Raw genomic sequence first — 21,179 nt, forward strand, 5'->3', positions numbered from 1 at the left:
TGATGTACAGTACAGTAGGGGCCCTGTCATCCCTCCCTGCTGCAGTGTTTCCCATACATTGACTTTTTTTGTGGCGGCCCACCACAATATCAACATTGACCACCACACAATGATTTTCCAGGTTGTACTAAATTGTGCTTAAATCTGGTTAGCATCATAACCACGCAGTGCTAATTTGTTAAAAACTGTTGTATTCAAGTTAATTCTGCAAACCAACCACCACAAATGGAATTCAATTCTGTGGGAAACACTGTGCTGGGCCAGGTGGGAGCAGGGGAGGGGAAGCAGGTTATTTCCTGCTGTTTAGTTCCTGGCTCCTGCAGGTTCCCCATGGCGGCAGGCCCGCGGGAGGTGGAGACAGGCCATAGCCCAGCACAGGCACCTCCTCAATCACAATCAAAAACACACCCATCACTTCCTCCTCGGGCACTTGCCACAGCCAATCCTGTTTACTCTCATCCTCAAGCCCCTTGTAATGCAATTAGGGAACATCTGTGGCTGATTACGGCAAAGCCCGGGTCTGGGTTCCTAAATCCTCCGACACTAAACCCTGATTGACTGAGGCTGAAATGCACTCAGCTCGGGCAAGATTCGTCAGGATCTCAAGATGTGATGGCAGTCCTGTTGCATCAGTTCAGCTCTTCAGCTTTTAGCATGGTTTCCCTTCAGCTCTCTAAAGCAGATCTGGGAAGTGAGTCATAGTACACTTACACATACAAATACACACACACACACACACACACACACACACACACACACACACACACACACACACACGCACACGCACACGCACACGCACACAAATACACACATACACACACACACACACACACACACATACACCCCACCCACACACACACACACACACACACACACACACACACACACACACACACACACACACACACACAGCTGCTTGTCTTGTGGAGGTAACAGCAGTGCATTGCAGTAACTGAGGAAAAGATGGGCAGAGAATATATGAAGCAACGGTCATGTCTTGCAGACAGTGAGGTGGACAGCTAGTGGCTGGCCATAGGTTTTGGGTGCAAGTTTACAGATGTGGCCTCTGGGGGAGTCGTTTCAGAGGCACGAGGCATGTGTATGTGAGGGGTTACAAGGCTCGAAGGTGAGGTGTCTGTGGTGCAAGAGGAGGAGGGCGAGTGATGTGTTTAAAATGGACAGTTTTCCATAAAGTTCTCCACAACGGCTGTTTTTCTATAACCTGGCACTTGTTTCTTTAGACTGGACATAAATGGTGGAATCCATTTTTTCTAGTAATTTAGTTCAGTTGCATAACTCATTTTATATCGTCAAGTAAATGTGTTTTGTTTTTCCTTCTGAAATTGGCAATAGCTTTGAGTTTGAGTAAATAGGCTAATTTTTTTCTTGTTTTATTTGAAAGGGGAACTGGCTGGCATCCTACCTGAGAGACACTGCGTGATGTCCATACACCTCTCTCACCGCTGCCAGGTCGGCCTCAAGCTGTGGGTGTTTGTGGAGCTCTCCATCATAACTCACCTGTCACAGATAAACACACACACACATACGCATACACACACACACATACAAGGTCAGCTTGACGCCTCCTCAAGAACACAGTATAAAGCTCTGCCTTCCGTCTTTTTTGTTCCATGCTATTTTATCCTTGAATAGTTCTACATAGACCAGCAGATGGCTCAGCATATGGAGCTAAATGTCCCTGGCACCATTAGATGAGTCCTTGTGGAGAGAAATGGTGCTCCAGGAAAAGCTAAAGAACCCATTATTTAGGAGTATGCCTGCCCAAGCCAAAAAGGACGACGACCAAGGCCATTCACAATGACCAACCCTATCCCCCGCCCCCCCAAAATATGCACCCATTTGCCTGTATTCCATCGGCGGGTAAACTGCTACAGAGCAGGTTTTGTGTGATTGAGGACATTTTGTAAATTCCCCTGCACACATACAGTAAGCAAATAGATTAAGCAAATGATGGAGCCACTTTTTCGCTTCCCGATCTACACTCTGAGCCTAAATGTCCGGGGAGCTCTGTTTTAATCAGCAACTTTTTTTCTTCCCGGAGATGATTAGAAGAAGGCAGGGAGATTTGAACGTTTTATTTATTTATTCATTTCATTTTGGGGGAGAGGGGTCCTCTGAGGTGTCTGCAAAAATTAGTAATCAGAGGATCTGTCTGAGCTTCGTCGGCAGTGAATCCCTAAAGCTGTCAGGATGGCGTTTGAATATAGGCAGCTGGGATTAAAAAATGGCTTCTTAAACAGAGTCGGAACGACCAAAACACTTTTTATTTGTCTGTCAAGATAACTCCCACAAAAAAATAAAAATGAAGAGATAGCATATCTCTCCTGCAGTTCTCTGGGTGCCTATCCTGTAATCACAATTTCAAAAACACTTGTCAGGAAGACCAAAGCACCAACTTCGAGGGTAGTGCACAAATTGCATAAATAACCTCCAACGGCTACAAACTCATCTCTTTGTACTCTGTCTCGCCGACCACATCAATATCCAGGAAAATATGGATAATATATAACTCCTCACAGCGCTTCACGCACAAATGAGCAGGTAATGGCTCATATATAAAAACGTCCAAGACACAAACACCTTTCTATTTTAAATATTTGTGAACTTCCGTTCAACTCCACTTGCCGTTTGTTGGTAAAAATATGGCATACCAAAGTGAGACACAAGATCCAGTCACTGAGAAGTACAATCAAAATGAAGAATTTAATTTGCCTGTATACAAGAGAGAGGCACATATGAAGCACAATGCACTACAGAAATTGCGTCTCTGACTTGACACAGAATTAACCATGGTTTAAAGCAACACCAAAGAGTTTTTTGTACCTTAAAATAATGTTTCCAAAATCGTAACAGGGTGAACGGCACTTCTGCATTTGCTTCGCAGCCCTCTATCGGCTATAAATGGGAGTAGTTGTAGTGTAGTGGTTAAGGAGCTGGGCTAGCGTGCAGTAGCCTGAAAGTTGTGGGTTCAATTCCCGGCTTCCACCACTGTGCCCTTGAGCAAGGCACTTAACCCCAAGTTGCTCTGGGGACAATGTGATCCCTTGTAATATAGCTGACATATGTCACTTTGGTCAATAAGTGTCTGCTAAATGTAATGTAATGTATAACCACACTATGTACTGTAAGTTTGCCAAACCGGGTCAGTTCAATGGAATGAGACATAAGAAACTACAAATTTGACTTGCTTCTGATGTCGCAATACATCATACTTTCATGAAATCATCAAACATACTCTACCGTGTCTGTGGATATCGTTATTTGCAAAGCCGGTGCTGGATAAACAAATAGCGTGTGTGCAACAGAGGAAAAGTGCTTTAGTGTTGCTTTAAGTACGCAACAGCAGAGGATAGATAATCATACAGTAACAGTGGCAGAGTCAGGGGACATCCAAGCTACCCTGATCAATGACGCCAATGGCATTTGACACAAAACAAACAACAAAGTGATATCAACCCTGGCACCTTACATTATCCATGGTTGTGACAGATATCATACAATGTCATGAAGTAGGAGTACAATTTTAGTGTCAAAGTGACCAACCGACCTAAAATGAGAACAAAACAATAGCACTTATGACAAAGCATTTTTGAAAGCCACAGCTCTCTTAAAACCGCCATATTTCCCCCAAAAGGACCTCCAAAAAGACCCCCACTTCTGTTGGAGAGCTCATTTCCCCTACGCTATAAACAATCATTAAATCACCTTGTGCTCTTCTTTCTGTCAACATAAGTGAGTTGATTTTAATAAGCTGACCCTAACCCCCACCCTTCACCCTATACAACCCTCAGTCACAGTGTTGAACTAACAAACTATTATCCCTAACTGCATTTCTCACTGTCAACATGCTGTCAAAAGATCAAAATAAAGTGGAAGCAACAAATGTTCCAAAGGAATGTTCTAGAATACTCATGGCATACACAACACCCTGTACCAGCCCCCCCCCGCCCCCCCCCAGTAGCACTTTCCAATAATCCAACACTTGCAGAACAACAGAGTGCATGTCAGTGGGTAATGGGCACATTACAGTGATTGACTGCCACGCAGTGGCACCGACAGCGGCCAGCAGAGCGCCCGACCGCCATGCATCATCATCTAGGAGCTGGCACGCTAATCAGTCACGGCAGGGCGCCCCACGCCCCCGAGCACGCGTCCGGGGAGGGCACGACGAGTTCAGGCCTACCACTAATGGAGCCACCGCCGCCGCCACCGTAACTATCCCCACGCCGGCCACACGACTCATTTAACGGAGAGGCACCCGCGTTGGCGCGGACGCCTGGGCTGTTATGATGGAAGCCTTCCCCTGCGCTCCCTCCCAGTGATAAATTGCCACATAACTCTCCCCCATCAAACGAGAAGCTGCGCAGAGAGGGAAATGTCTCTCTCTCTGTCTCTCTCTCTCTGTCTCTCTCTCTCAAACGCTTTCTCTCTCTCAGATGCTCTCTCTTCTCCTCTTTTTAATGGCATTCACTTGTTTTACTGTCGCTATAATTAATACAAACCTGAAGACTGAACGTCCAAAGATCCCAGCTCTGCATTCTCAAGTGCTACAGCAAGGTGGGGCACTTTCTTTTTATGCCCACTCCGCCCCCCACCCCGAGCCTTTTGAATCAGTGGGCACCTTCAATCAGAGAGAATTCACCTCAGAAAAATATGGGCAGACACACAGGGCACAATGCCTGAAGAAAGGGGATGGGTTGGCTCTGTCTAGACTTTAGTGCGTGGGGTGTGGGATGGTCTGTCTAGATTGAGTGCTCATGGTGTGCACTTGTAAAAGAAAGTAAAGAGAGAGTGAGAGAGAGAGAGAGAGAGAGAGAGAGAGATTAAGTACCGCCTTTTAAAACTGAGCAGCAGTCACTGCAGAGACACCACCCAAAAAAATAATTGAGTTAACTCAAAGTTCTGCGTACAGTAGATCTACATTCACCATTAACTTTGGGAACAGGCTGAAATGAAGGATGAAGCCTAGGAGTGTTTGAGAAAAATATATCACCATTTGAGGACTGAGGATGGCTTTTACGCCATACGCTTTCGAAAAGAAATATATGAATGTCTGTGACGATAAAGAGGAAATACAGTACCTGACCGCCATAGTAGAACTCCTCTGAGTCATTGTCGCCCTCAGAGTCCTCCTCTATGGCATAGGGACACTGAAAGAGAAAGTCCAAATTAGCAACGCTTTATAGCTTGCTGAGGTTTTGTGGCATTACAATGCCTTTGAATGTTGACCGTACTGTGCTTTTCAGATACACAACTTTGGTAACCAAATGAAGCAAACACAAACAGTTTAAACAGTTAAGCATGTCGCCAAAGTGGCTGCGGAAAGAAATCTGCCCCCTCTGCCCTCACAGCTGCTGTTGTCTGTGCATGTTTGCTCACTCACTGGATGTTTATGTTGTAAACACCGAGATGATAAGCCCTTCTATGATTCATCGGCTCACAAAATGAAAAACACACTGAAAGTACAGTAAACACCATGGCTCGTGTTTCGACAGATTGTGTTACATTAATTTACCCTTTAGATATGCAAATATGAATGCAAACAATTGACCTTTTCCCATGGTAAAAATGGTAAACGGTTCTCCTCTGAGGACGCAAAGCACTTTAAAAAGTAATGCCTCTCATTCATCCATTTCTACACAGACCAGTGGCCACATCGGGAGCCGTTTGGTGTTCAGAGTCCAGCTCAAGGACACTTTGGAAGGTTCAAGTGGAGACAGGCTCCAGCATCCTTCCAATTACTGAACAACTCCCCAGCCTCTGGGGCCACCACCGTCCCATGCCAAAGATGTTTCAGTATTGAGTCACCTGGTCAATCACATCCTTCACACTAGTGTCCATTTGGATGCTGATAACACAGTGAGCACAAAGACCTGCACTAAGGGCGGGGATCACATCAGCCAGTGGCAAGCGGCAGCGGCAAACTTAATGCAACGCTCAGACCATCATTTTTTCTCGTTCTAAGCAACACAAATGGTTTGTCAATTAAATACGATTACGTTCAACGCTCAGCTAGCTCAGCGCTAGCGCTACGCCAGCGTTGCCACCGTTCCGCTCCCGAACCACAGAGAACAATAGGAAACCTGCCGCTTGCCACTGGCTAATGTGATCCCCCCCTAAGAGGGGACTCTGAAACACCAGTGGCCCAGATGTGGGTCAGATGTGTCACTGCAGAGAGTCCGTTACTCTTCACAGAACCTTTCACACTGTCATTCATTCCTGATGTGTCCGATGTGGCGCCGGGATTCTCCGGGACAAGACACTGCACACTGACCGTGACCATAACGCTTACCGGGCTTTTGTCAATCTGGAGCTTTGATCTGTTGGAGAGGCAGCTGGTGGCATCGTTACTGAATCTGATTTCTGTGTGGAAGAGAGACAGCAATAATAAGTCGCAGCGGCGCATAGAGGGGAGATCATTTACATGCAGTCACCTCGTCTGCAGCAGCACAGCATATAGTACGGCTGAGCAAAAGCACAGTAGAGCATGGCCTAACCCACACATCCAACATTTCAGTGGCTGAGAAATGAAAGAAAGTTGGGGAGAAAAAAGCTTTTTAGTCTAGACTGAGAGCAATTGCTGACATGTGGCTTTGACAGTGAGAGAGAGAGAGAAAGAGAGAACGAGAGAGACAGAGAGAGAGAGAAACAGAGAGCCAGAGAGAGAGAGCCAGAAAGAGAGAAAAAATCACACCAGCAAAGGCATTGTTTACAGATTAGAGCGGTCGGTTTAGAGCTCCAGGAAAAAAAGGTGCAGAGAAAAATAAATATATAAAAAATAAGATGGAAAAACCATGAGGAGGGGATTGCATATACCCCAGGCCCAGAGCATGACACAAGCAGGCTCATCCAACTGGCCTGCCCTGCCAACACTTTCACTAGTCCTAAATATATCCAAGTGTATCTGATTATTGTTAGCGGGGATTAGGAGAAATCACGGGGCATTTGCTGCTAATAAACACTGTCGACTATTGCCCATTAAAACATGGCTAGACTCCTCATCATTCAATTCTTGAAAGAGGAATGAAAAGGTTCTCATTCTCCCCATTAGGCTTGTCAAGATATATTACTTTCTATCATATCTAATAAGGGTTTGGTTGAAAGTTTGAAGTTATACTAATAGACCTATGGTTGTCAACAGAGGTGCCGAGGGACACAAATGTGCTGTGGAATTTTAAGGAATCCACCGTGTTTTTGTCTAGGCTTTGTCTAGGTTTTTGTCTAGAGAGGTGTTTCTAAATGCATCAATGACACAGCTTCTTACTAAAAAATATGGTCTTTAGTAGGCTACCTTCTCAGTTTGATTGTATGATGGGAAACTGGGATCCGTCTTATGACTCATTCTAGGCAGGCCTGCCACAATACTTTACTACTTACTGGTGTTAGGGTATGTTGCAATTGCTAGATTTAGCCATCCAGCAACAGCTGAGGAGTGAAAACAGAATTGGACCCTTACCCTTGTTGAGCAATTGCATAAAATCTCCTTTCCCAGACTGTGAACAACGTTATAACTTGCCTTTCTTTTTCAGCTCTTCAACACTCATTTGTATGGAACAAAATCTGGGCATATGAAGACTGAAGACCCGGAACAAAATATGGGCATATGAAGACTGAAGACCCGGCTGTTATGGCTTATAATAATGTTTGTGACGTTCAACATAATCATTAGCCATAAGTCGGCGTGCCTTGGCGTTTTGGTTTGACCTTTGGTGTGCCCAAAAAGGTTGAGAACCTCTGCTAGACAATTTGAGGACAGGAGAAAAGCAGGTTAATTGAAGCATGAAAGCACACCCTCACACTTCACTGTCGATATTCAAGGTCTGAATTCAGGGAACAAAACATTTCAGTCAAAGTCGTGGGCCTCCAGTGGTTTTCATACAGTACTTTGGGAGATAGACATGGGCTTAGAATTAGTTTTTTTAATTTTTAAGAATGCAGTCATCTGTTTGATATTCCAAAGACGTCTTTTTTCAATATTTGCAACTCTGATCAGCATTATGTGCTTATGGTGTACCCTGGGGGGTTAAAATTACAAATTAGTCCAGTTTGTAAGAGGTTATTGAGTTCTCCCTGTTGAGGATTTATCACCATTTCTAATCATTTGCATGCATAGGCAAACCATTCCTAACATATATAGGAAATGGGGAAAATATTTAGTACTAGCAAAAGGACTGTTAAATTGAGAAGATATGTGGGGAAATATTTTCAATGCATAAAAAACACCAACCACACAATAGATATTCAGAAAATAAATGCCTAGAATTGTGAGTTATGTGTATTTTGGAAAGATTGAACTGTTACACTGTCGAGTTAAGTATGAATCTACATTCCCTTTCAACTGACTCTGACAGATGAATGATAAAGTTTAAAGCAGCACAACATCTGACTTACAGACTTAACATGAGGAAAGAAACCTACAGTAGGTGTTTGTACCCACATAAAGTGCCCATTGGAAAACAGTTGTCATACAACAGTTAGGTCCGATCAAACTAGTTATTAAGATCTGATTGGATGAGAGGCATGCCATGAGTATGGATATCCCAATAGGGCTATATCCCCACTTGGACTCTTCCCTGCTAGTAAAGCATTTTGCATTGAATTGTTAAACATGACATCCCATTCTTTCATATTGAGAGAGAAGCGAATTCATAAGATCACATTTGACAGTTTTGGAGTAAATGGAGTAGGGTGAATGTTCAAATTAACATGTATTGTAAAGATAAGCAAGTATACAAATTGTTGTGTACACATAGCCTCTGTCACTAGACTTGGCTGAAGAGTGAGATTTGCATTGCTTGACAACAGTACACGCCAAGACGAAGATTGAAACTACAACCTACGGCCAAATCACAGCCATGGGTATATCCTTTACCAACCCCACTCTCTCTCATGCCATATTGCTTGATTATATGTATTAAAATATGTATATAAGGAATAAGTATGCAAAGTATACATGTAGGAATTTATGAAAGTATGTAAAACATGACAGCTTGGCAGCTGTTTTACAAGAAAGAACTTGTATTATGTAACAAAATAGAACTTTTTAAATTAGAAACATTCAATAACATAGACCTTTTAGAGATGATATGTCACACCTTAAAGAACAAAAAAATGGAAACCTGGCAATTGTAGTTAATATTATTCAATAACATCAGTGAAAATCCACACAGGCTGTGCGTAATATTGACGCACACATATTTAAAAATACTAAGTCCCAAACCCAAATAGTCTCCCAGGGAAAAGCAGAGGGTAGCACATTTCCCTTCTGATACTTAAAACACGCTGGATGCTTACTAATCATTTTCAATAACAGCAGTGCATATGAAAATGGAGTAGGGGAGCCGTGTCTTGTGCCGGAGTTTTCCTGCTAACTGCCGACTCATAGCCCGCAGCAAGCAGCACAAGAGCTTGCTTATGAGGGGAGCCAAACAGCAGCAGATTCACAGCATGCTAGCACACCAGACCTATGATCTCCTCCATATTTTCTGCTTCCATGTAATATGAGCATAGCCATAATAAAACTGTGAGCAGTTCGTGTCCACAAGGCTATGTCGGCTCTGACTGCTATGTAAGGAACATATGACACTATGATAATTCACCTTCCATCTAACTACAACCTACAACCATAAAGACAACTAACACTAGCATAAAACCAAGAAATTATAAATATTAATAATAAGATACAATGCATCTACATGTATATTTCAATTTCTCATGTATGCATCATGCTTTGTCGTCCATTTTGTTTTTGAGTAGTGAGGAGGGAGAATGTGATGTTTCATATGTAATGGTGAGTGAATGAATATGAATGTTGATTACCTGTTGTGATTCTATGGAATATAACAGGAATGGGATCTCTCATGACTAGAACTTCATCGTCATTTTCAGAGTTGGACACATATGTGTTGTCTGAAAGTGGAGAAAGATGCACTTTAGTATTTCACGAGTAACACTTTCCTTATGGCACTGTGGCAATGTCAGCTGAGACAGCCAGGTTCTCCATCCAGTGTGAGGTCACAGCATTTGAACATTTCACAGCAATTCCCCACCGTTCATGTAAATCGGCCGCATTGAAAGGGCTCTGAATTCATGCTGTGTAACTGCCCTTTTCTCATGGTGCTCTCGCTCAGGCCAAAACAATGCCTGTGAGACAGGATTAAACCCTTCCACACGGGATCGGAAGAAAATCTGTGTCCACTCTTTGTTCCTCGAAAAAAAAATGTATAATAAAAAAGAAATAATAAAAAACATCCAGTCACTGGCTGCCCCAGTCAGAAGGAAGGATATCTGGGACTTTAGACTCAAGGCCCTTTTGCAACAGCCACTCTCCAAAGCAGGACCAAGAGTGGCCATCTCTTGGCTGTCCCCACAATTTGCATTTAACAGCTCAAGGGTACCAACATGAGAGGATGGAGTAACTGATGAGACGGTCACCACGCTGGCAACTATTCAAGCAACTGAGCGCTTTGAGCTGTCATTCTCCGCATATTCATTTATTTATTCTCCCAATCCAATTAGCTATTATCATGCCATCAAATGACTAAACGAACTGAAACTAAGTATTTAAGACACACAATTCCAAACCACAAGGGTGGCAAAAACATAAGAACTGTGACGAAGCTGCTCTGTGCCAGATGACACGTCCTACTGCGTCTGCGTGACACCCAACAGTACCGTGACTTTGTCATTAGAGCAGTGATACTTCATTGAGTTCACTGGAGCTTGAACAAATGAACATTTGATTCCAATCTGTGCGGTGGAAAATTTACCCATGTCAAATGCCATGCGTGTGCACACTATAGGCGGGGGGGGGGGGGGGATCTGTGTTGACAGTGTTGGATGAGGTTACACTAGCTCAGCCTCTGTAACATTGACAATTTTACATTTAAATCCAGATCCAGTGTATATTTCTGGGTATATATGTATGTATGTATGTATGTATGTACAGTATGTGTGTGTGTGTGTGTGTGTGTGTGTGTGTGTGTGTGTGTGTGTGTGTGTGTGTGTGTGTGTGCATGTTTGTGTCTGTGTGCATGTGTGTGTGTGAGAGAGAGAGAGAGAGAGAGAGATAGAGAGAAAGAGAGAGAGAGTGTGTGTACAGTACAGTGCATGCATTTTTAAAACCACATTCAGATATTACCCATTTGTCAAGTCAAGTCAGATTTATTTGTATAGCCCATTTAACATGCACAGAGTGCAACCCAAAGCGCTCCACATATAAGACATTGTCATTGACACAGACTAACAAAGACAATAGATGCCAGATGGAGCGGCGTAGTCGCCAGCGTACCCATGACACAATAGATATGTGTTTGTGTGACTTAAGATTTATCTATGTTTTCTTACATACCTGGATAATCATCTGAGACATGCACAGAGTAGGAAACCCTGTGGAAACAAAGACAGAAGAATAAGTGTGGTGATCAAAAGAACACGATGAGGTCAATGAACATAACGATTCTTAGTCCACTGTAATGAAACTCATCAAAAACATAATGGAGAAATGATGCCGTAAACAAAATGATTGTATGTGTGGTAAACAGTTTTGGTAGAAGTCATCTGATGTCAACCTGTCAACCACTAGTTATGGGAACTTTCAAAAAGGAGGAATGAATCCTCCATCAGCCTCACACACACACACACACACACACACACACACACACACACAAAACAAGACACACTTATTCCCTCATTGTTAAAGTCAGTGATTGATCTCCTATTAATCTCCTCCAGGGCCTTCTGCCTGGTTTATTGTACCTCTCCTTGCCCCAACCTGTTCAGCACACAGGGACTCCACCAGCTCTCCTTGACTCCGCACCGTTATCAGTGACATTACCAAACTGAATGGCTCAATAGCGAAAGCCCTGGCTTCAGAGTGTGTGTCCTCAGATGCCTCGTCAGGCTACAGAGCAGGTGACTGAGTGAACAAGGGAGCACATCACTCCACACCCTTACTTCCTCTCCAAGTTAAAACACACAGGGTTTCTATTTGCATTCAGTATTGTCTGTGTCACTGGAGCAAGAAACCAAAGACAATACTGTACATCAGTGGGGCTTCTGTGCTAAATAAAGCACAAGTATATCTCTCTCTATCTCTGACATTCACTTTCATTCTGTTACTTGCACTCTCAGACGTCTGTAGGCATACCAGAATACATTATGTAGAGTCTGAATTTGTAATTGTGTTTGTAACTGTATCTGATGAGCGTGCTAGGGCTTATTCTCCGACTCCAACAAAGGTGGCAGCAAGAGCAATGAAGCCATCACTAACTTAAATTATTCAGCTTAACACTTCTCTTTTGGGAGGCACTGCCAAGAGAAGGGAACAGATGGAAGTTGAGGCTGTCTGAAATGGCAGCACAAATGTCTGATGGCCCCTTTAAGTGTGGTGGATATCAGGTCACGCACAATAACCGAGTCCAAATGGCCGAGGAAGTTCTGCTATTCATTAGCTCTCAACAGCTCAAAAAAGGGGATAATGAAGTCAACGATGGGCTCCATTACACATTCAATCAAGTAAACGAGGTCGAAGTGTGTACAGTGTCATGTGCTGGAGGGCAAGGAAATATTTGAGTCAGGGGAGCACAGAGTTGAACAATGCAGTGAGGAGCTTGTGAAGTACAAAAGGTACAGAACTCTTAGCAGTAAACTTTAAAATTGTTTTAAAGCCTTTTAAAGCCTGTTTTAATGCCTTGTCCTCGTTAATACAGATATTTTGCAAAACAAACATTTCCCTCTACGTTTGGACCTCACACACACACACACGCAGAATCCATTTGAATTTATTCAAAGCAATATATTATATATTTTTATATAGAAGTGTTCTAAAGTTAAGAATTTTTTAAAACCCTGGTGCACATGTATCCACAATCCACATGGACATTTAACGCCAATCAGAGATAGTTTCTGTGTTAAAATGGCATTTTAAAAGAAATAAAGTACATATTAGTGTGGACATAAGGTGATTGATTCCAAAAGACGAAACAGGTGCAGCATGGATCTTTCTTTATAATGGCCCACTTCATTTTGAATTTTCGACTTGTTTCAAGATCCAAGATTCAAGAAGCTTTATTGTCACTCCTTTATTGTCCAGTTGATTAAACAAAGCACCCCACCACCCCATAAATATAAATAAAAATAGTAAAACAATGAAAAATAGGTAAACAAATATAAGAAATTAATTATGGGTAAAACAAATGTATCGTCTTATCTAAGAAATATCTATTGTTGCAGTATGCGCAGTGAATGACATCAGTGTTCAGAGTTAGTAATGAGAAAGTTCATTACTAAAGTGCAGTATGTCGGTAGCAGTCTACTGTATGGTCAGATCAGAGCAGAGGTGATGAATTTATCAGTCTAACAGCAGATGGGAAGAAACTGTTCCTCATTCTTCTTCAACAGAATTTTCAACTGACTTGTTTTTTACAAGGCTCACCACCACCACTACCACCCCACCCTGTGTACCCAAACGCTGATGGGCTCATGTCGCTGACACCAGCGAAATTTACATGACAGGATGAGAAAAGGGCCGAAAACCGCAGGCTACCCTGGAACACACACACATACACGTCTGTGCTGCTTTTCTGTGATGTCGACTTTGTGGCCTCTCCGATGTGCAGAGCACGTAGATCTGGTGGGAATACTGCGAGGAGCGTGGCTGGGACCTATGTGCTGAATGACAAATGCACAGCAGGGTCATCTCTGACTGGCGCTTGCTCTGTAGCTCGCCTCCTGTCATGCTCCAGAACACCTCCTCATGTCCCCATATTATGTTCTTTTGATTCAGACATTGTCAGTATGTTAAATAAGAAAAAAGACTAGTTTACCTGAAGTAAAATTAGTCAAAATGATCAACGTCTCAATGTTCCGAGTTAAAAAGCAGCTCATAAATGTCGATGCTACAAGCTGAGAGGCATATTTACTGTTGTCCAAGCTGTTGTGCATCTGTCAAAGGCTTGATTTAGTCTTCCCACCTGTCTCACCCAGACTAAAACATCTGGCTGCTGACAGACAAGTGACAACGCGGTGGGTTTTGTTATCTCTCAGCATTTAGGAGAGCGCATCCACTAAACAGACATTTTGGAATTCCCAAACCTCTCAAAACAAATCATAAACAGTTTCATCTCTAGGCTTTTGGTGCCTAGTGTCTTCTTAATTCCAAATTCCAAAATAGCTATCACTTTCACTGTTTCTGCCATGAGGGAAGAACATCGTTGGGAAAACGTCTGGACCACTGGTGTGCCAGCCCACTGTGGTGATGTCTGTGGCTTGAGAGCCGCAGCACTACTTGAAGAGATAACACCCCTGTAGAGTGCCTTTGATCCAGTGCTGAGATGTGTCCTATTTTAGACAGACAATACCCAAAATCAGGGTTTCACATCGATCTGGCCTGTCTGATAGACTGCCCAGACGAAATGTGTGTCCAGCCCTGTGCAAGGGTCTGCAGAAATGTGAGTACAGCTAGGAGAGCCAAACTCAATCGAGCAGATTCACTGACTGTTCATCAACCTTTGTCTGTCAATTGGTAGGCATCCGACATCTTAGATCACAAAGTACATGGCAGTGATACTGTGACAAATAGGAGGTAGATACCCTATATCTCCAATGCCTGACTGAAAAGGTTTTTCTACTAAACTAGGGTTGCAATCAAATATCAAGGGAAATAACATGCAATACAATATTTAGCCTGGGGAAAAGGAAAAGCTGCAGTTACAATACCTCTGTTGACTAGAGGTGTCTAATGCATGTTGATGTGTGATGTGCACTGGAATAGTTCTTGTAATACAAGTTCCACTTATTCTTTATTTGAATGTCATTCAGCCTTAACCAAAGTAAAAGGTAAATAAATCTGCAACAACACAAATCTAGGATGAATAGTTTCCACCACACACTGGAACATCTGATGAAGCCTGCACAAGGCACCACGGCGTCATGACATTCAGCCGCAGGGAAAATGAAATTAACTGTGACTACTGTATGTGGCAGTGGCACCTGGACAGAGCGTTCGGTAATTTAACCCCGAGGAGCACGGCATTAATCTCCTGCCACGTCAAGCAGAGGGCACAGACTGGCAAACGAATGACTCAGGCTCATTTATGCGAAAAAAATCACAACGGTAGGTGTGGGTACACGGTCATGGAAAACTGGTGCTAGTCTTCCACTGCTCTTTCTCTCTCTCTCTCTCTCTTGCTCTTCCTGCCTTCCCCTTCATTAAGCTCATCACAGAAAGGACAGTAGACTGCTTGCCCTTTATTACCATGCCTTCATGCCCCCCTACCCCCACCCCAAACCCCTCACACACACACACACACACACACACACACACACACACAAACTCCTTCAGCAAGACACTCCAGAGGAAGCTAAATGATTTGTATGTCCTGTGCTTTATGAGCCGAGCTTGTGTTCACTGGAGGCTGTTGCGTAATTGTTTGGAAATTGAAGGCAGGCTACTGTCGACTCTTAAGGTGAAAATAAACAGTCCGTGCTTCTGAGTGAAGTGAAACTTCAAGGCAACTTGAGGAGCAATATGATGATGACATTTTGTCCCTTTCAAGGTGTAAAAAAATAATGCTTATCATGGTAACCAAAATGGTGATATGAATAAAAAAAACATCCCTCAATCTCCATTTACAGGTCAGTCACTGAGTTTGTGTCAGTTGGTGAATCCAACTGAGGGTTAATGGCCTTTCGCGTCTGAAATGAACTGGACGGCTGCATTTCTGCAAAAGACAGGAAATGTGTAACTTCCCCTTTACTGCAACCACAAAGATAGAAAGCCTCCCTTCACAGTCACGCTGAGTGTCATGAGCAGACGAAACATCCCAGTGTTGGCAACGTGTGAAGCTGGTGCCTCTTCACAGGCTTGCTCCCATAACATCACGAGCCAAACAAAGGCTTAGCATTCTCTCTTTTTATGAAAACTGTCACAGTTTGAAGCATGGAAAAAAACAGAGGTGCATTCAGTTATTATTTTAAAATATCTGGGTTTAGCCAATGGTGTGGCTATTGACATGTTTTCCTCAGGCCACGCATGAAAACAAGCACTATCAGCTTGGCTTACTCCCAGATTAATCAACGTAGACTTCAGGTTAACTTTGAAACCATTGGCCATTGGTATTATCGGACTGGCACTAAAGGTGGATGTCTTAGCTTTCCAAACCTCACTGTCAAGAGAAAAATGTCTGCTCATGATGAATGAATTTACATATAATTCTTGCTGTGGCCTCAATTACTCATGTGCTAGCAGTGGTACAATTGCTTGTATGCTCTCTCTAGCTCTAGTACTGCCACACATTGTGTTGAAACCAATATGTGACTTCAACATCACTGCACTTAGTCACCCCCACTGGTCGCTAATTGGTCTGTCCTTCAGAGTTGCTAACAGATTAATTTTGTGAAGTGTGTCCAAACAATAGTCTATAAGCAAAAAGGCTATCAACATATGATTCTCTTCAGGCTATGAAGAGGGTTATAACAACAAGAAAAAACACTCCCAACAGGGCCTGCTCAAATTTACAATAACATCTTCAGGCATATATATTAAGACCTGGACAAAAAAAAATATTGTGCAGTAAAGAAAAATACTGTGCACTTTGCCCTCTGATTTACAGCAAAAGCACAACAAGCAAACCATAGCGTTGGCCATCTGTCAAGTGAAACAAAGGCCAAAGCTGGCATTTAACCATAATCCTGGCAATATGTCCTGTCAGTAAATCTGGACACTGCGATGGCATGGCAGACTTGGCAGACTTAAGCAACGTCTAGTCAAAGGGTCCATTCTTATTCAGACAAAATTAATTAAAATATTGGGTGCCAACGGTATGCATGCATGAACCTTGTCGGGACCTCCTTATCTGCGCCGGCATTGCCCCAGTGAATTGACAGTACATGCTTGAACACCTCATCTGAAATTAGCATATTTATCACAGAAAATGTGCATGACTGGAGACAGGAGTCTGAAATCCAGCAATAAAGCCCTAATTTCAGCCACAGTGGATGGGCCTCAGGAACCCTCTATGCACATTAAAAGCTTGCAAAACAGGGTTTCAGCAAATTCATGTACAGGTGCAGAGTAAATTAAGCAGTGACATCATTATGACATAATTTTTTTGTTAATTACATCCATCCAGCATTTCAAGAAGTCTGGTGAGGGTCAGGCAGCTACATTTTGTGATGAAATTAAAAGCCTACGCAAACACACTGAAACTTGACAGAAGCATACTGTGAGCATTCCTCAGTCCAGGTTAAAAACACTCCTGAAGCAGTGGTGCCGATTATCTGGAATCCTGACCTGCTCTACCCAAGAAATGTTGTATGTTTGCCATTTGCAGTGCCAGGTCTGTATGTAGTTACTGTATACTGCATAATTTGTTGACCACATACACAGAAAGGACAGCTAGAGGACTGTGAGAAGATATACACTAAATTTCACAAAAAAGTTAATTAATACATTTTTTTAAAGCTAATACAGATGCATTGAAGTAGTATGCATGTCAGAGAGATTTTCATTTAAATTAGATGATGTATTTTTTGTCCAACAGAAATGTAAAACAGCAAACAAATCACCGGTCACTAAGAGCCAAACTGACCATTTTACTGGTGATTTCACTGGTCATGCACTATGCATACATAATTTAATTCTGAATTCTAGAGCTATCGTTTTTTTGTCTGAGTACATCAAAACCTAAAATTGGAGGAGATAGCTCTGGGTCTACATAGAAACTCTTACAGAGGTTTCTGATGTGTGTTTACTGTTACATCCTCATTTTAATCAGATTATGGACCTTTAAGTTAAAGGACAAGAAAAAGTGTGCAGGGAAGAGGAAGCAGACAAGCTACACGTCTTGTTGTCTGTGAAAATTAATACTGTCTAAAGGTGGGGAATGTGAATGTGAAAATAACATGCACAATGGGCACTGGACATTTTATTGATTGGAACCCCCATTTTATTTTTTAATGCACAGTCATTACTTTCATTCGGAAGCACTCATCACTGGCTGGTGGCCATGTACTCCCTTGAATTTGGAGAAAATTATGGTACAGAATGTTTCACAAGGTTTCATGTCTTTGTTGGCTAATTCAAAGACTTCCCTCACACAGACTCAACCAGACTGTGAGACAGAGAGAGAGAGCACGTGCTTAGTTTTGTCTACAGCAGCCCAGCATTACATAATGCAGTTTAATTACAAACACATGTACAGTCTAACTATAGTACTTGTATGGATGGTTCATCACGGGCAGCCTGTTGCAGCGTCTTAAAACTGTTATTACAGGAACACACCTTCACAATTACATGTTATAACACGAGTTACAACTTAATACTTCCAATTTTGTTAGAGCAGATAGTAGGATGTGTAGGCTATGGAATTAAAAGACCATGAGATGTTCACAGAACAGCCAAGTAATGTGAGGGCGACTATAGCCTAACAATTTCTGACGGTCAAATGGGGGAAATCAGGTGGTTCTAAAAGTTACCTTTTGGATCCCTTTGAATAGGTGAACGTGAACGTGGCGTCAGTGTATCGGAAATCTGTAACAAAAGGAGAACAGTGATAAGGTAAGGGCATACCCCTATAGATATATCTATGCATACCCCTAGTTGTCATGCACGAATGAGGCTACGACGGCAGAATGATTGTATCCTATTCCAAAAGAAAAGTCCCTTTCAACAAGTGCAGTCTCCATGGCAACATCAAGAGGGATTTCCACTGACATTGGATATTAAGGAAGCAAACTGATAGCTGATAAATATTTACAAAACCATTATTGTCCTTTCACGTGCTTGATCAATTCTGATGCGTTTGTTCTGGTTCACGTAGATGGACACAACAGTAAGAACACTCATGACAAGCATATTAATGTATTGTTTGCTTCCCAAGCTTATTCAAGGCTGCTGTGAGACAAACAGGTAGGCTACTATTCGACAAAACTAACGTTATTTAAGCTATTAAAGTATGGCTGTAATGTAGGCAATTTACTTCTCCAGTTAAACCACTTAATTTAGGACCATTATGTTAGGTTACCTATTGACAATATAAACATAACCAAAATAGCGCACAATGTTGCGCACACGTAGCCAAACATAATATCACTAATACTCAACATGTAGCTACATATAGGTTACGTTGTAGTTTGGTGAAAGAACAGAGGAATTATTAGGCGTGAGTGTTGTGTAAATGACAACGCTGGTTTAATACACCTAGGTAAGCTGTCTGCGAAGAAAGCACCACACTTATTATGGAAACTCACCAGAGAAAAGGCAGTCTTTTTCTGCCTTACACCTTTGAATTACGATGTCGACGTCTTTTTGTATTCTCTCTTGCCTTGAACACATCCCCATGAAATAACACCCACTGAAATGGCTTCTTTTTACTAATTTCAGCAAATATTTCCTCTTGCTGGCACGATGTATTCCAGAATTGCTTTTCGTACGAGCTTGAATGTCTGGAACAGCTTTAGAAAAAGAAATCCCAGGTGTGTCAGCTCCGTTTCAGTTTCTGAACTGTAATGTTATCATCTCCGGCAACAATGGTTTCTAATCAGCAGCAATACGATTCGTGAGCTCATCACCTCGGTAAATTTCATATAGATAGCTGTTTTACCCCGGAAGCTCCGTTCTCCACTCCTCATCACTCTGCTAAACCCAACAATGGCGATTTCGAAAGCTACAGCAAGAGCTATTTGCTAGTCTTAAAGTGAAACCAGCATCGCTCTCAGTGTCATGAATGAACAGGACTTGCAGTTTAGTGTCGGAATACTAAAATAGAATCGTTATCAAAGGATTAAACGGTAGCGGTCGTCTTCTTTCGAATCCACCTAGTATCCCAATGGTCTCTTGGAAACCTGATTTTGATTGGGCAAAGCCCGATGTAATGACAAATGATCGGTGGTTGCCAGTAGTTCTGCAAAGGTCTGCCTCTGCTGACATCATGTGAAAGTCTGTATTCAACTCGTTACACCCAGGACTTCATTCGTCTCATAAAGGTAAAAGAGGAGCCTGAATCTCTACAATTCGAAATAATCTATGGTGATTGTTACCTCTTTAGTCTTATAATATTCATTTAGATGTCAGCTGGTGTTTAATTAGGCAAAGCATCAAGACCCTCTGGTGAATAAATAACCACCTTTGGATTGCATACATAGTCTCACAAAAGTCATCCAGAGGCTGTCGAAGCAAAGCAGTTTGTGCACTGTGCACCAGAAACACCATGTTTGCAGGTTGAGACAGGTGGTAGGAGGTCCCTGGTCTCCACATGAAACTCGACTTGAGACAGTTAAAGGTGAATGCATACTGCTCTGAGCACAGCTGCCTTGGCAGATGGTTGGCACTTGTCTTGGTTCCTTAGAAAGTCAATTGAATCTTGAAAAACACTTAATCCAAAGAAGTCTAATCTAATACAAGGCAATAATGGACCTGGGAAGTCTTTTTAGGTGGCGGCTGACTTTCCGTACTAGTCCAGGACCAGATGCGCTCTACTAACTGCCCTCAGGAATAGAAGGTAAACCCTCAATAGCATTGTATGGTGGGTTTCCAAAATACCATTGCAATACTTCTTTTCTATAACCTCCCAACATAGCATCTCAGATGATTATCTATCCTATCCAACAGGGTAAGATGGAATCTCTACACTGACCCCCTTCTTGTAATCGTTGCTGTTAAAGTGATACTGACCATTTAAACACGGTTTTGTTTCTTTGAACTCACAGTGTGAATCGGCATGGATCGGCTGTACACTGTGGTGCAGTGTGGGAAGTCCTGGTTGCAGACATACATGCACAGAGAGAGAGAGAGAGGGAGAGAGAGAAACATCAGCCCATACATGCTAAAGCTTATCCAGGGAGCCCCAGTCTGCCTGTGTGGGTTGAGCGCTCTGAGAGCCAGGTCAGACAGGGCTCCGGTGATGAGGCCGTCCCCTGCATTATTCATCGGCCCTCGGATCTGGCAATGATTACCCACAAAGAGCTCTCTCTATCTCTCTCTCTCTATATATATATATATCCATCTATCTATCTATCTATCTATCTCTTGCTTTCTCTCTCTCTCTCTCTGTCCCTCTCTCTTTTTCTCTCAAACCTCATCACGTCCACATGCTATGAGTCAAAGGTGCCTAGGTCTCCTCACAGACAGTCAGCCATTCTCATGGTCTCATGGCGTT

At 42.6% G+C, this 21,179-nt stretch overlaps 1 protein-coding gene across 3 annotated transcripts in view; it reads right to left on the reverse strand.

Moving 5' to 3' along the window:
• parp8 (poly (ADP-ribose) polymerase family, member 8) overlaps window positions 1–20,004 on the reverse strand; it is a 46,874-nt gene extending 26,870 nt beyond the window's left edge. For 2 of the 3 annotated variants that reach the window (XM_076270433.1, XM_076270432.1), the window contains exons 1-7: window positions 19,273–20,001; window positions 18,499–18,553; window positions 11,372–11,409; window positions 9,841–9,930; window positions 6,314–6,384; window positions 5,103–5,171; window positions 1,424–1,518 (exon numbers count right to left, since the gene is read on the reverse strand). In XM_076270433.1, coding sequence (XP_076126548.1) covers window positions 1,424–1,518; window positions 5,103–5,171; window positions 6,314–6,384; window positions 9,841–9,930; window positions 11,372–11,409; window positions 18,499–18,553; window positions 19,273–19,363 — 509 coding nt within the window. In that variant the 5' untranslated portion in view covers window positions 19,364–20,001. Of the gene's footprint in view, window positions 1–1,423; window positions 1,519–5,102; window positions 5,172–6,313; window positions 6,385–9,840; window positions 9,931–11,371; window positions 11,410–18,498; window positions 18,554–19,272 lie in introns of all 3 variants that reach the window. The other variant, XM_076270434.1, reaches the window with a different exon arrangement.
• Between the last annotated feature and the right edge of the window lie 1,175 nt (window positions 20,005–21,179).

This window comes from Alosa pseudoharengus, unplaced genomic scaffold (genome assembly GCF_046254945.1).
Source record: "Alosa pseudoharengus isolate Yale_2024_CS ecotype anadromous, Long Island Sound unplaced genomic scaffold, YU_APseudo_1.1 YU_APseudo_1.1_scf_6, whole genome shotgun sequence".
NCBI lineage: Eukaryota > Metazoa > Chordata > Actinopteri > Clupeiformes > Clupeidae > Alosa > Alosa pseudoharengus.